The 17,020-nt window shown below is 37.8% G+C and overlaps 1 protein-coding gene and 1 pseudogene across 2 annotated transcripts; both read right to left on the bottom strand.

Annotated features, from left to right (window-relative positions):
• Positions 1–324: 324 nt before the first annotated feature.
• On the bottom strand, positions 325–16,796 carry LOC124839405 (protein HEAT STRESS TOLERANT DWD 1-like). Of its 2 annotated transcripts, XM_047315217.2 has the most exons (14): positions 16,612–16,796; positions 16,137–16,249; positions 12,057–12,121; positions 11,764–11,927; positions 11,373–11,451; positions 10,880–11,059; positions 10,688–10,786; positions 3,642–3,807; positions 3,419–3,525; positions 3,144–3,283; positions 2,986–3,058; positions 2,476–2,591; positions 865–982; positions 325–771 (listed from the first exon to the last, which is right to left on the bottom strand). In XM_047315217.2, exons 3-14 carry the CDS (start codon positions 12,102–12,104, stop codon positions 637–639), a joined length of 1,425 nt encoding a protein of 474 aa, XP_047171173.2. In that variant the 5' UTR covers positions 12,105–12,121; positions 16,137–16,249; positions 16,612–16,796; the 3' UTR covers positions 325–636. The 2 variants fall into 2 exon arrangements, with proteins under 2 accessions (XP_047171173.2, XP_047171174.2); XM_047315218.2 differs by lacking the exon at positions 16,137–16,249.
• On the bottom strand, positions 3,814–10,678 carry LOC148206095 (uncharacterized; annotated as a pseudogene).
• Positions 16,797–17,020: the final 224 nt, after the last annotated feature.

Genomic DNA, 17,020 nt, shown 5'->3' with positions numbered 1-17,020 from the left:
GGAAAAACCACATCACAACAGCAAAACTAATAATCTCCATCCACTATCATTTAATACCACAAGGTAAAATTTAAAATTTTAGAAGTGCATATGAAAAACAGTGGCTTTAGAAAGAAATAGCTCAAGACTAGACTTCCCCATTGCGGCGCGCCCATACACAAGACCCAATATATTATTCTTTAATCAAAAATACTTTATTTTAACTTAACAAAACCAGTATTAAGCCCCAATCAACGTTAATATTTCAATTAACTTGAAAACAGTAGAATAACACAAGATCACATTAAAATTTAGCATCCTAGTTATCAAAATTCCGTACAAATATAACGATGAAATTAAGACGGGTATATAAACAAATATTCGGCTAAATTAGCCTGTTTGTTTCCATTCTAACCTTACTATCAGCATCAGTTTAGACAGCATACACAAAAATTGCATCAAAATTAAGTGAAGCATACCAAGCTGAAGCAGATAATCCACAAAACTTTAAGCATGGGCGAAGAAGAAACAATAAGAACCAAAAGCAAAAAAAGAGTACAAAGAAACTTTCTCCAATATTCAAGTAGATTCACGGTGATTGCAAACAGCTTATCCAACTTGTAACCGGTTGGCTTGAAAACATGAAGAGAGTGTGTCTTATAAAGCACCATCTGATGGCAGTGTGCTCTGAATATTTGAAGGCATAAGTATGTTGAATCCATCTGCTGCTGTAGAAACAATCATTCCAGGAATCTGTGCGTGCCAATGTAATTCCTTCAGGTCTTTCTGTCCCTGTTTTAATTCAAGGAAAAATAAACGAATGAACAGTTAATGCGGGAGTTTATTCTACCATTCAGATAAACAGAGTTGAGCATTTGGAATTACCTGGTGAATAAACAATAGTTGGGGAGGCAGATCTTCAGGAGCATTAACTTGTTCTCTGGTTTTAGCTTTAAATTCAGCCTCCTCTTCTTCATCCTTTTCTAATGAAAGGTCCCATATTCTGTGTGAAAGGTTATAAAACTTAAATCCCACATCATAATAAAGTAGCAAAAACAAAGAGGTAGGATTAGGTCCTGGGCGAAGGGTCAAACCCAAAGATTAAAAAAAAAGGTTTAATACATCATTTGGTCCCAACTTTTGGGGGTTTGGTTCAAAATGGTCCCACCTTTTGAAAAAGTTCAGTAAAGTCCCATATTTTGTTTAAAAATGTTCAATTCGATCCTTTTCGTGGACGCCGTTAAAAACTTAACGGTGCTGATGCCACTGTGACCAAATCTGAATGAGGTGTTATGTTGGATGATTACGTGGCACTGTGAAGTGAAGTGAGTTGGTGGAAATATTTTAAAAAAATAAAATGACTTAATTTGGGTGGTAGGTTTAAGTGTGGGTTAAACCAAAATTACCTTTATCTAAGATTGATTTGGAGATTTCTGGGTAAAACATTGTGCTGCAAGTGGTTCCAGATAATTAGGGTTGGGGATTTCTTTTAATTATAATTAATTAGGGTTGGGATTTCCTTTTAATCACTTTTAGTTATCAATTTCTATTAATTTCTAAATTCTAATTGGATGCATTAGGTTTGAACCCTAAATTTAATTCCCAAATGCTTGTTTCACACCTAAAGAACTCTAATAACAACTTTTTTCCCAAATCCTTTTCTTGTCTCGAACAAACCCAACTTGGGAGGGTGTTCTTCGATCACGCGCGAGAGAAGCTCGCTATGGGGAGGCGCTCTTCTTTTTCGTTTCTGGTTCTGTTGTGGCTTCGTAGGAAGGGGGAGATATCATTCTTTGTCTTCCCTTTCTTCTCTGTTTCTGGTTGGTTTTTCGCAGGAAGGAGAAGCAAGTTTCAGTGGCAGAATCATCGTCAATCAAACAAAATATAATTAAACCCTAATCCCAAATACAACAACATCAACTTATTAGCCTTGATTAGGACCACTTATCTCACGCACGCACGAACACTGTTCCAATTTCATTTTGAAGGAATCACCAGCCAAATCCACTTGCAGCACAATGTTTTACTCAGAAATGCCTAAATCAGTCTTAGATAAGGGTAATTTTGCTTTAACCCACACTTAAACCTACCACCCAAATTAAGTCATTTTATTTTTTTAAAATATTTTCATCAACTCACTTCACTTCACAGTGCCACGTAATCATCCAACATAACACCTCACTCAGATTTGGTCATAGTGGCATCAGTACCGTTAAGTTTTTAACGGCGTCCACGAAAAGGACCGAATTGAACATTTTTAAACAAAATATGGGGCCTTACTGAACTTTTTCAAAAGGTGGGACCATTTTGAACCAAACCCCCAAAAGTTGGGACCAAATGATGTATTAAACAAAAAAAAAACAACTAAGCACTTTACCACCAAGTCGTGTCAGTCAGCTATTTGGATCAAAGGATACCATAAAGTTCCGTGTCAAATATTACGTGTGAAGATATTTTCCCACTAAATCTCTGAATAGTATCAAAAGTTGTACTTACGTAAGCTGATTATCAGCAGATGAAACAGCCAATGAAGAGGCTTCATGTGGACTCCACTCAATGGATGTGATTGGATGTTTGTGGTATTCAAAATGTGCTACCAAAGAATCTCCTTCCTGCCCATAAATAAATGCTCTTTTCATGTCAGCTTTAATAACAAAAAGTAAATCAATAAGCTGAAACAAATTAAACATCGTGAAAGTTACTTTCTAAATCACATTCCCACAATAATATTTCTTCCCCATAATGCATCTTCAGTCCTTCACATGGATTTACAGGTATAAAAATGAAAGATAAAAGATGGATGTGATAACGAAAAAAGGGAAAAGAAAGTCAGATGACAGCTTTACAATTAATGATGTAATATGAACACTGGAACTCAAGGAAGCTGGGTATAACATAACATGAAACACCATCCACATAAGAGAACATCACACGCACACAGTAGCCTTCCCGTTATAAATGAAGCATGTTTACCATCTTTTTAATCGTTGTGATGACTACCTATACCTTGAGCAGTCTGAGATCACGAATAGAAATAGTCCCATCATCACTTCCCGAGGCCAACATACAACTAGCCAACCTGTTCAATACAAAGCACACAAAGCAATGAAGAGATCTGGAATGGCAATTCATGGAACACCATAGAATTACGAATTAATCAATACCTGTTCCATGATATGACATTCACGTCAGCATTATGTGCCTTAAAAGATGCAGCCGGTGACTTCCCCAAACGGATATCCCATATAGCAATATTTCCATCCACAGAACAAGAAGCAAAAACGTGAGGTTCTGTAGGGCTCCACTGCAGGGATTAATTGAACATTACAACTATCACATTTATAAATAAAGACAAACTACTAATGTGAGAGATTGTATTCAAAATATATTATACTGAAACTACAAGAGCAAATATTCCCATGCATATTAGTACACGTACTTGCAGATCTTCAACACTACCAGTATGTCCAGTAAATGGAGCATTATCAACATTCCATGTTCCAGCAGATGTAGGCTCCCACAGATAAATGCTATTATCACAATCCCCTTAAAAATGAAGATCGTTGTCAAGCTTAATATCACAAAAATATCACAAAATATGAAGACATACCAAGGAAAAATAAAACAATATAGATAAACTGAAATGTAGAACTAAAGATTACCAGATACAAGCCTTCCAGGAACAAGAAGACTCCAGTCTATAGCATAACCTTCGTCTTTGTGTTTAAATTTATGCAATGGGTCCTGAGTGAAAACTGCTGCAACTCCTTGGACACCTTCTGTTTCGGTCTCAGCCAGAGCATTGAGATGAGAGCTTAGGTCCCAGACCTACAAATTGTTCTCAAGTATCAAACTACACTAAAAAGAAGGCATGGCTGGGAACGGTACATATATTTTCTGATTAAAAGAGAAGACAGAAAATACACTTCACAATGTTTAACCATATCTGCTAATAATAATTTAAGAATTTCAGAAATTTAATTATGTTAATGTTAAAATAGGTATGAAATATAGGAAATTGTTATAATAGGTATTTAATATAGGTAGCTAGCAATGTCTTCCTTTCCTCAAGTGGATACAAATGTCCTCAATGTTTCTTTTCTAAAAGAATTGGCCACATTCAAAATAAATGTTTATCCTTGAATGCTTTTCCTAGCAAGACAACAAACATCTTCCAATCCAATATGGTTGAACCACATTTTTCTAATGAATAATATCAAGAATAACTCAGTTCGAAGTCAGGAAGCAAAGCACACCCTTTCACTGATCTGTCAAAGCTTGCATCTCTCAAACATTGGAATGTTTAAGTCTATCGATATGGATAATCGGCTCAAGTGCTTTTGATCACATTTCTAGTAATGCTTCCTTATTTTCTTCCATTTATCATCCTAAAATACCTAATGTTATTAATTTAGCTAGTGGATCCAAAGTTACTTCTCAAGGAATTGGTCAAATCTCCCTTTCTTCATCTTTGAACATAAATAATGTTCTTTATGTCTCTCATTGTCCTTTTAACCTAATTTCCTTAAGTCAATTAATTAAATCTTTAAATTGTTCAATAACCTTTGATGCAAAATTCTTTTATTATACAAGAGCACAGTACAAGTCGACTTATTAGTGAAGGACATGAACATAGGGTACTCTACTATCTACGCATAGACCGTCAATGTCATGTTTAGCATCCCCATCTCCTAAGCTTCTACACGATCGCTTGGGACATCTACATTTATAAAAATTAAAAAGGATGATTACCAAACTCAAAAAACTTCAAGTCCTAGCATGTGAGTCATGTCAATTAGGAAAACATTTTATCTTCTTTTTCAAAAGGAATTTAATCAAGATGCAACTTTGTCTTCTCTATAACTCATTATGATATTTGGGATCCGGGGTCCAAGTCGAGTTTCATCCTTTGGGTTTCATTATTTTTATCACTTTTATTGATGTATTCTTGTTGTACTTGGGTTTCCACATTGTTAGGTATTTGAGACCTAACATTCTCTCACCAGTAAGCTCCAAGAACAAAGAATACAATCAAGAATCCGGGAACTTAACCTCCCTCACCAGGTTTACAACCGGTCTGTACAATGAATGTAGTAACTAACTACTTGAAACTACAAAAGAGGTCTCTCATATAGACATTGTTCTCGCTCCCCTTAACTACTCAGCAATTAGGTACTCTCCCTTATTTCTCTACTCTCTTTCTCCTTTCATATACTTTCCAAGTCCTAAAACTACTCTCCGCTGCAGAACAACCTTGTCCTTAAGGTTGGAACCAAAAAACTTGGTCTCATGGCTCCTCTTCATCATCTTGTTATCATATGAAGGGAACCCATTGGCTACTGACCACCAATTCAGGTCTGGAGGCTTGGGTGGTGGTCGAGATAAGAGACAAAATTTATGGGGCCATCTTCCCGTCTTCATTATTTCCTTGAAGGTGAGGAGTTTCCTATTCTTCCGTATAAAATAACTTCTTTTACCGCTCGGCTCGCTTTCCCTTGCCTTTCTACCGCTCGGTTCTTTCCCTCTGCCTTCAACCGTTTGTTTCGTGTTGGTTTTCTTCCTCTGCTCATCCCCCAAGCTCACTTGGTACGGTTGGGTATCCTCCATGGGTAAACCCAGTTCCTCTACCAGTCTCTTGCCTATGAAATTGTGGCTCGCTCCACTGTCGATCAAAATCAATCTCGTTCAGTCCCCTATCAAATCGTGCGGCTTCATCGTTTGTGGTTGAGTGAGGCCTCCAACCGAAAAAGCAGACATCTCCATCTGCTTTTGGTCTAATTCTGTCTCAGCTCCCGCAGTCTCCACCTCTTCATCCTCCCCAAAGTAACCATCCCTAGACTCTTTTCTGGGCACTGATGGCCTGGACAGAACGGTCCCCCACACCTGACACACCTTCCCTCCTCTCTCCATTTTTGGAATTCTGAGTAAGGCAAATTCAGGGTGTTCCATATTGACCCCACCTAATCAGAGGCTCCCAATCGGCCTGGGTGATTGGCCCCTGTTACCGCTCAGATTCTCCTGTTGATACCATTCGGTTGAACTTTGTTACCATGGTGATTGGCCTCGGACCTCTCGGCCACTCTCGATTGGCCTGGGCTATAACGCTTGGCCTCCGACCGCTCTGCAACCCTCGATCGGCCTGGGTTATAGCGATTGGCCTCGGACCGTGTCACCTCACCGCTCGTTCGTCCCCAAGACAACTGGTCTTCTATCCCGCTCCCGTTCCCTCCCTTTGCGCCTCCTTGGAACTCCTCAACAGCCCTTGTGATACGCATCGCCACCATCAATTCCTGCGGTTCATGCGGTCGGACTTGACTCCTCATGTCATCTCGTAAACCCCCGAGGAAATAGCCTAGAAGTTGTTTGTCCGTCACTCCGCTCGTTTGCCCTACCAAAATTTTGAAGTCTCGGATGTACTCCTCAACCGTTCCAGTATGACGGTTCGTCACTAGCCTTTCAAATATTGAGCTCCAGTTCCTTTCCCCAAATCTTCCGATCATCGCACATTTCAACCCTTCCCAAGTGCGGTTTGTCGCCTTTTCCCGCCAGAATCGATACCAATAGCCAGCGCTCCCTTTCATGCTGACATATGTGATTCTGACCTTCTCTTCCTCCGTCACTCCCTGTAATTCGAAGAAACGCTCCGCCCGATTGATCCAGTTCAGCGGATCCACTCCTTCAAATACGGGAAGTTCCACCTTCTTTCTCCAATTGAATTGTCCCTCCGTTCGATCCGTCTCGCGTCCTCCATTCTCACCCTCTCGCCTCGTCCTCCGGTTGCCGTTCACGGATGCTTGACTCCCATCCGATCCACCTTCTAGGTCACGATTGTGATTCCCCAACATCCGAATGATTTCCTAAAGATCTTGGCGAATGGCCGCTGAATCTTGTCTTATCGCCACGTTTTCAGCCTTCAATCCATCTACTGCAATCTCTATCGCTTCGAGCTGGTTCTCCACCACTTTTAGGCGTCCTTCGTTTCTTCCCTCCATTTCTCCGATCTCTCTCTACAAGGATCCGACAGGTCGGACCATTTTGTTAGGTATCTGAGTTAGAGACCTAACACTCTCTCACCAGTAAGCTCCAAGAATGAGTAAAAAGAAACATTGTATTCACAACAAAGAATACAATCAAGAATCCGGGAGCTTAACCTCCCTCACCAGGTTTACAACCGGTCTGTACAATGAATGTAGTAACTAACTACTCGAAACTACAAAAGAGGTCTCTTATATAGACACCTTTCCCGCTCCCCTTAACTACTCGGCAGTTAGGTACTCTCCCTTATTTCTCTACTCTCTTTCTCCTTTCATATACTTTCCAAGTCCTAACACACATGAACCCTCTCTTTCACATTTTTCCTCAATTGTTTGGTTGTGTTTGCTTTGTACATGATGTGTGTTCAGGTTTGGATAAACTTTCAGCCCAAACTATTAAATGTGTCTTTGAGGGTATTTGAGTCTTCAAAAAGGGCATCAATGTTTTAGCTAACACTACAAGATATTACATGCCTATAAGCGCCATTTTTTTAAGAAACTCTCTTTTTCTCTTCCTCCATACAAGATGTTAACTCTATCCAACAAGTCTTGTTTGTTGTGCCTTTAGTTGAGCCCTTTGAGTATCCTCCCTCTAACATTGTTCCAAGTCTCCAAATAATTCAAATTCGCATGATCAGCCCAATTCACCTAGACCATCTCCTTCTCTTCTTATCACCTCCCAACAATTGAACTCAATGACTAGTTCAATGCTACATGGTGAGTCCTCTTCATCAAATCCTTAACCATCATCGTTCCATACTCCATCTCCTAATAATGAAGATTTCAGTTGGTCAATTAGCATTCAAAATGGTACTCACTCTAGATGCAATCCTCATCCTACTTACAACTCTTTTATCTTCTCTATATCTTCCATTTTCATTTCTAACAATGTAATAAAGGCACTTGATCATCCTGAATGGAGACAAGCCATGATTGATGAAATGTAGGCTCTTGAACGTAATGGAACATGGGACTTAGTTCCTGATACGTTTTCTCTCATAGCCATAATGACAATTGTCTCTCTTCTTTGCCATGGCAGTAATATGTCAGTTGACCTCTTCATCAATTAGATATAAAAATTGCTTTCTTTCATGGTCATTTAGAAGAGGAGATTTACCTAACCTGTTAGTTTTGTTGATTAGGGGAAGTCTAGCTTAGTTTGTAAGTTACATCAGTCTCTCTATGGTCTCAAACAATCTCCTCGAGTTTGGTTTGGAAAATCTAGTCACATTGTTCAAACTTTTGGAATGGGCATAGTAAGTCAAATCATTCAATTTTTTATTGTCATACCTTTTTTGGAAAATGTGTTTACATGGTCGTGCATGTTGTTGACATGTTATTACACGAAATGAAGCCACTAGAATCTCACAACTAAAGGAACACTTATGTAATCACTTTTGAACTAAAGATCTTGGGAGTCTCATACTTTCTTGGCATTGAAGTGGCTAAATCAAAGAAAGGCATTGTAGTTTCTCAAAGTAAATATGCTTTAGATATCTTGGAAGAAACATGTATGACTGGTTATATGTTGCCCAATGGATCCAAATCAAAAATCTCTTGCAGACCACGGTCAACCTCTCTGGTCCAGAGAGATGTAAAAGACTTTGTTAGGAAATTTATTTATCTTATTATTACTATACCTAATCTATCTTTTGCACTGGGTGTTGTTAGTCAATTTATGCAAATCCTTGTATTGGTCATTGAAATGCTATCATCTGCATCTTAAGATACCTCAAAAAGACTTTAGGGCAAGGCCTATTGTATAAATATAAAGTATATACCGAAATTTATGGATATTGAGATGTTGATTTAACAAGATCTGCTATGGATAGACGCTCCACTAGAAGTTATGATGTTCTCATTGGAGGAAACATTATTTCTTTGAAAAGCAAGAAACAAAATTGTGTTGCCTGATCTAGTGCTCAAGTTGAATATAGAGCAATGATGTCTCCCACTTGTGAACTTGTATGGGTGAAACAACTTCAAGAATTTAAAACATGTGAGATTCAAAAAATGAAGATGTATTGTTGTAACAACCAAGTTGCTCTCCACATTACTTTCAATTTAGTGTTCCATGAGAGGACTAAATTCACTTGACTCACATTTTATTTGAGAAAAGTTATCCAAGGAAATTTGTACCAAGTTTGTTTGATCCAATGATCAACTTGCAGATGTGTGTTAAGAATTTGTATGCTTCAACTTGAGGGGAGTGTTAGAATAGGTATTAAATATACGTAGTTGTTATAATAGGTAATTCATAGTTGTATTGGAAAATTGTTGTGTTGTACCTAAGAGTTGTTTACCTATTAGCAAAAATTACCTGGATATCCCTAGCATAATTTCCTTCTATAAATAACACAGGTCAGTTGAGAGATAATCAATCTATTAAGCTCTTTTTCTTATATTTCCAGTCTAAAGTTTACAAACAATACTCAAAACCAATAACCAACGAGTAAACTATACACGGAGCTAGAATATCACATATAATCACATTAATTACCAAAGATAAAGGCTACCGCCTATGACATGATTGATACAACAAGAGTAGCTTTAAAAATGTTATACAACAGAAGATAGTCATTATTAAACACTCCTTCGTCAAGTTTGAGCATATGATTGTATGCACCAAGCTTGGAACATAGAAATTAAATTTAAGATCAATGGTATCAAATTTCAGCTATGGTGGCTACAACAAGGTGGTGGTGAAGCGGAATACCCATGGTGGCCACTTTTGCATAGCGGTTGGTGGTGGCAAAACAACAATGGGGAAAAAGCAGGATGGAGAAGAAAGAAGACACGTGGAGAAAAGAGACAAGAAAGTGGGTGTTGAAATGTAATGTATTTCTAGTAGGTTTTAGGAGCTTCCTTATTTTCCTTGTATGTTGAACTACTATCCCTTATAAAAAAGGGTAGTATGCTGCATTAGGGTTTATAGAAGTGAGTAATAAAAATTTTAGTTTCTCTCAACTCTTTAAGTCAGATCTTTTAGGGGTTCTGTGCAGCTTTTTCTCTATTCTGCTTAATTCAACATTGTGGAAATGCTGAACTTATACAATGGCTCAACTAGCTTTAGCAAAATCTGGATGTCAACTCATGGACAACTAACAGCATTTAAAACAAAACTGGACAATAGAACTAGCTAAAAAGAACTTGAACCATCAAATAATATACTGTGCCCATTCCCTTTATGAACCTTTTGTCTTAGTTGCATATTTGGAAGACAATTGCCAAATTAAAATAACCCTTCCGATAACATCAAGGAAAGTTTTGACACTGCAGAAGAGCTTAAAAGAGCCAAATAAGATTCATGAACAGCTAGAATCTAAATTCATTTCTGAGTAAATTAAGAAAACTAATCTAATTACTTATTTAGGAAACCACTAGCATTTTACCAAATATTTCCTTAGTCAAGGTCCAATCCATACTTCTCAGAAAACTTAAAACAGAATTTGTAGTGTAATGTAACTAGGAATAGCATCCAAAACCATAAAATACTAGGGCTTGATATGACTATGAAACAACACTTTTATATAATATAGCAGTTTTACTTTCATTCATTTTATCACATAATAATGAAAATTGCCAAATCACATTAATTCCAAAAACACAAGGAAACGTTTTCTTGAAATTTATGACAAATTAGAAAATGAAATCAAAGGGTTTAAAAGTCCAACCTGTACATAACCTGTATCAGCCCAAGCTGCACATATATGGGGATTTTGTGGCATGGAGCGAATACGGTTGATACATCCTTGGTGTGCAACCTTCCGTAACTGTAGTTAACAAAAGCATGAAAAGGACATAATAATCAAATCTAAAGCAGTGAAGAAATGAAACAATAAATACTCAAATGAAGAGCAATGTACCTGCAAACTGGGACCCTGAGCAACACCTTCATCTTCATCCTCACTATCATCATCACTATCACTATCCTCACCATCCATTCCAGAGTCATCAGTTTCAACTTTTGGTACCGGTTCCCGTCTCTTTCCAGAAATATTTGATACTTTAAAAATTCCAATAGAATTCCAAGAAGGTTTCTCTGCCTGTGCTTCATGCAGTGCCATAACATGAGTCTCAATCAAAAGAAGCAAAATGAAAAAAGACAAAGGAACCAAAGCTAGTGGACGAAATAACTATTAGTTGCTATACGTTAACTCTTCTCAAAAGAATGACCAATTATAATAAAGAAAAATAATTGTTTTCAAAACTCAAAAATCCTCTAAAGGAAAAGTTCTCTCATAACGACAAAGCCTAATATATGCTACCGCATGTGATATTGCTCATGAATACTAACCATCTTCAATTTGAATAATGAAACATCCTCAAACAAAAACAAATATAAGAAACAACATTGACCTGAGTCCCTGCCATGAAATATACTGTATGTGGAAATTCTGTTCGAACCAAACCCAGAGAGTCATGTAGAATATCAAAGCTGTCAAAAGTCCCAAAACATAAATAGAAGATTACTTACTGATGACAACCAAAAATAGAAGATTAACGATAATATGCAGAAAGTAAAGCAAATGCCCAGTAAAGTTGGCCAAGATTCTCAATTGAATTGCAATGTCTACTCGAAAGGAACTTTACATAACAAATTATGGTTTCATTGTTATCAAAAACAACAATACAAGAAAAAGAAAAACAGGTTAGTTTATCAAAATATGCTCAGTTTTTCTCACTACTGATTCAAACAGAAAAACAAAAACACAAATGACTGAACAGAAATAAGAGCCAGGAAAAAGACCTCAAACAGGGCCATCCAATGTGAAAAGCATGAAGAGAATTGTAAGCAGAAGGGTCACACTGAAGCTCTTCACCTTCCTCTAACTTATCCACCCCGGGTTGCCACACCTTAGCTGGAATTTGTGGAGCCAAAGATGAAGAAGACCCACCCTCTTTCTTAGAGCCCTGATTTTTTTCCATAAATTTAAACAAAAATAAAGAAAAACAATGACAGTTGTCCACAAAAGACCATAATGAAGCAAGGTTACAATAATAATAATAATAATCAGCTTTGAATAGGAAAGGAGATTTAACCTTGTTTTTGTTCTTGGCTTTCTTCCGGTGTTTTATGCCCCGAGTCATATTCAATTAGTTTGGAACTGAGAAGATGAAAGAAGATGAAGAAGTCAATAAAGAAATTGCATAACAACTTACTAAGCCAAATTCTGCAATAATAATACACAAAGCACTCAACAATTGTTTATCACTAAACAAAGAGATAATAATAATAATAATCTAAGTTTTTTATTGAGGACACAAAAATCAGAGTAGAATTAAAGAGTAGAGAATAGAGAAAGCTTATGGTGAAGACAACCAGAAAGTAAAAGGGGGACAAAATACACACACTACCAAAAGAACTTGTATGCCCTTGTATTTTTCACACATCATGAAAGCATGAATTTGATTAGACCTGTCAAGTTAGCCCATTTGATAGGATTTGGCCCTAGCCCATGTGGGTTGGGGCCAAAAAAGTCCATAGGGCCAAAAAAAATCCTTTATAAAAAAAGTCCACAAGCTAGATACCCCAAAGCCCAATGGGTCAGGACCAGCCCATGAGTCTTCCTTTTTATCAAATTTTATATCCAGAAACAATTTTGCATCACACTTGTTTAAGGTAAAACACACTAATAAACTATCTCAATAGGAAAAAAAAATCATATCATTATGCAAATTATTGAAGAATTCAGAAGTTACTGTCCATGTCAAAAGATAATAAAAAATATGTCAAAGTCTAGAAAGACCACGGTTAACCTGCCCAAATGTGATAAATATATTATTGAGCATCCCAAATGCTCAATACACAACTGGAAAACATAACACTAAACTATATTAGAAGATGAAGTAAACAGTTAGTGAATCAGTTACAAATGCTAAAAAAATAATTACATATACTTGTATTTAACTATATTACTTTTCCGGGGAAGAGCTTTTTTACAGTCTGAAGTAATAAGCTCATCGAGATGCCTATTCCCAATAAAACAGAGTCAAGCATACATGCTCGACACATACGGTTCTAGTTTGAAATAGTCAGCAGCTACAACTCCTCAAGAGCATATATTTTGTAAATGATCATAAACAAGAAATTAGGAACCTTTATCAAAAATACTTCCTTATACACCAATACCGCCGTGTCATGGAAAAGGTAACTCCAAATTTTAGTATAAGGGTTATATGTAAATATCAAGATAATGAAGCTTTCTGGTCCCCAGTCCTAACTACGGGTCATATCATCTCACAGTTATTAAATATTGAATTTCATCAACGAATTTCATCAACTATCTTCCAATGCATATGAATTGAAAGGAAAACACACATAACAACTAAGAACCATTATTCATCTAAAGATAGAGTGAAGGAGGGAGAATATTCTAATAACAGACACTCTGCAATAGCTATCCACAACTCTTCTCCTTACAACCTTTAGTTCATCACTACCAGGTATCAAGTCTCAATATTTGAAACAAAAACAGCCTCACTAAAAACAAGAACTTCCCCTTCCACGCAGTCATCAAAATTTCTCAACAATAATTGAAAAGCAAGTAAGCTCCTTTGCCAGTTAGCTCCTCCAATGCACAATAACAATCCATGACCAATCTCAGAAAGCAATAATTTCCTAGTTACAAATAATTTATAATTGTAAGAAATACGTTTTAGTACAATTATACCCTCAGAAAAACTCTCCCTAACATCAATTTCATTCATCGTAAAAGTCTTAATACATTCAGAACAGAGAAGGCTATGCTGCCTTCATATACTAGAATAATTAAGAGTTTGATGGCAATTTATTACATTTTATAAATCGAGCAACATTAGAGAAAAGGGAGGAAGAAAAGGCAAACCAACACAGAACTGGCTCTATCATGTGGAATCAAGGAGGGTATAAATAGCCTTAAACAACCCCCATGGAGCAGAGAGGCTTTTATCAGAGCGGGTTGATCCCGCTCTGGTTTCTGTTTCGTAATATATATCTGTCCGGTGCCACAGGTCTTCGTCGCCCGCCACTGTCCGCCGCTGCCCGCCGTTGCTCGCCGCTGCCCGCCGCCGGCCACCGTCAACCGTCGGCCACCGTCGTCCGTCGTCGGCCACCGTCCGGCCACCGCCGCCGGCCACCGCCCGCCGTTGTCGGCCACCGTCGTCCATCACTGTCACAGTTTCCTTTGTCTAAACCCTTAAGGTTTTTTTGTTCCTCGCTAGTCCTATTCGTCTTCTTCAGAAATGGCGTCTGGCAGTACTCTTTCCTTCTCTGGAAGTCCATCAATTACCTCCGAGAAGCTAAATGGAAAAAATTATCTATCATGGTCTGCTGCCGTTGAAATGTGGTTCCTTGGCCAAGGGCATTATGACCACCTTGAGCAAGATGGAAGCCATGTGCCTACTGAAAAAGCTGATCAATGGAAACAAGCAGATTTCCAGTTGTGTGCCTTGTTATGGCAATCAGTGGAACCCAAACTTCTTGTATCTTTGAGGGCTTTCAAAACTTGTCACTCCTTTTGGAAGAAAGCCCAAAGCATTTATGCCAACGATATTCAACGTCTCTATGACACTACAAACAAGCTTGCATCTCTTAAAATGACAGACCATGATATGGTGTCCTTCATGGCTGAAGCCCAATCTGCTGTCGAAGAACTTAGGATGTTTTTGGAAGTAGATCCATTAGAGGATATCAAAAAGAAACTAGACAAATTTTACATGGTATTGATCCTTCGTGCCCTACATCCCGATTTTGATCATCTCAGAGATCAACTTCGAACTAGTCATGAGGTCCCCTCTATGGAAACATTGACCACTCGCCTTCTGCGTGTCCCGATATCTCAAACTCAAGAAGCACATGAACTAGTGGAACCATCTGTTATGGTTGCCACACGAGGAAGAGGAGGACGTGGCACTAGAGGAGGAGGACGAGGAGGTCGGGGACGTACTCAATGCACATATTGTAAAAGGATGGGTCATACTCAAGAGAATTGCTACTCCTTACATGGTTTCCCTTCCAAAACCGCCAATATTTCGAAGACTGAAACTTCCACTTCGAAAACTGAAGCCTCCACTTCTATGTTTTCTGAGGATGAATATCAAGAGTATTTAAGGTTAAAGTCTAATAGCTTGACACACTATAATGATGATAAAATAGGATAAATATCCTAACACTCACAATTTGATATTGTGGATTCTCTAAACCCTAGGCTATATATTGTTGCTCCAAGACCCAACATCTAAACCAAGTAACACTATTTCCAAAAAAAAACGAAAGCACAGTTATTTCCATATTAAAAGGCATAGAGAACTATAAACTTGTTACAAATACAAAGCTAAATGAAGCAGGCGTTCTACAAATTCCATATTAGAAAACATAAGAGCTCTAGCTATGCTATATGGCAACCAAAATTTCTCCAAAGACAAGCCACTAGCCCACAACAAAATAGAGATCAAGGAAAGATAATCATAGACGCATATGAATTACGAGATAAGCAACATCACAAGTATATTTGACCTAAGAATTAGGTTTCCCAAACCATCAGATGCTAAGGTATAATCAACTCACTTCATAGTAACATGTCAAAAAATACCATTTCTCACAATTTCTAACGAACTATAACAGCAACAACAAAAATCCACAAGTTCAACCGCTACACTGGTCATTTCAATATGAATACTAATGGAAATGACGGATTACAGACAACAGAAAACAACATATATGCAAATATTCAAGGGCTGACTATCTCACTACAGATTATTTTCCAATTATACCTCAACCAAAGATCTTCCTACAAAATTTTCTGACCAGAAACAGAGCAAATGAAATCACACTATAAAACCCATTATAATATCTCTTCACACTTCCTTCCTTTTAATCCAACACCCTTCTTCAAACACTCAATCTTTTTCCTTCTTTGGCATGAAACATTGCCAAGACTGGGAAACATGTTTATTTTCTTCCCACCTATCTTCTAGTTCTAAGAATGATGTTCTCAGTAAATGCTCAATTTGCTAAGAAAACTTGGCTCGTTCAAATGGATAAGTCACCAACCACCTTGAATAGTATTCATCAAAGCTGAAATCGGCACCTTAAGCTTGAAGAAGCTAAGAAAGAGATGAAATCCTAAAGGTCATGCTAACCTCGTTCACGATTCTTCTCCGCCACCTCTACCACCGTGCGCTGCCGTCACAGTTGACTCCACTGTGTGTTGTCCCTGTACCACCGTGCGTCTGCCTTTCCCTCTGTGCTGCCTCTGCAGTTGATGTAGAGCTCGTAGGTAAATGTTTGTGTTTGTCCAGAAAGAAAATGTCTAAGGTCGTATACAAAAGGTTTGGGCTTATCGGTTCTGATTCAATCATAATCCATTTCATAGGGTTTTAGAGTCTAGGGGCTTTGAAAAAATGGCTAACTATAAAAAAAAAAGGTCAGGGCTGGCCTTGGGCACCTCTAAATTTGATGTTTACGAATTTATTTATTATTAGTAGCATGGTTAAAGAAGAATCAGAGGTATTGAGTGTCACTACATAAACAGGTGAAACCTTGTCTAGAAATCAGAAAAATCAGCCAACTTTTTTTTAGATCAGTTTCTGGCTAAAAGGTTCTGATATTACAAACCTGAGCTCCGGAGCGGTGACGTGCAGTGCTGCGCAGAACAGAGCGGAGAGAAACAGAACAGCTCTGACAGAGCGATAGGACGCAGAGTGTAGCGGAACAGCTCTGTTGAAGTGGCTTTGTGGAGAGCAGAGGTAGAAGAAACCAAACCCTTGTTTGTAGGCGGGCACTGTCACGAGCTCATTGAAAGAAACAATGTATAAAGAAAGCTTAAATTAGGGTAAGTAAATTTAACATAATTTTTTTTTATAACAATGTATAAAGAAAGCTTAAATTAGGGTAAGTAAATTTAACAATTTTTTTTTTATATTTTTAATAATGGGTAGTGTATCTTATTTAGTGGAGACACTTAACATTTAGCACCGTTCGGTCCATCCACTCAAGATCGTTCGGTTCATCCGCTACAGTCAAC

The sequence above is a fragment of the Vigna umbellata genome, chromosome 1, assembly GCF_029865625.1.
Source record: "Vigna umbellata cultivar VRB3 chromosome 1, Vumbellata_1.0, whole genome shotgun sequence".
Taxonomy (NCBI): Eukaryota; Viridiplantae; Streptophyta; class Magnoliopsida; order Fabales; family Fabaceae; genus Vigna; species Vigna umbellata.
The sequence above is the reverse complement of the archived record's forward strand: the minus strand, read 5'-3'. Positions and strand labels throughout refer to the sequence as shown.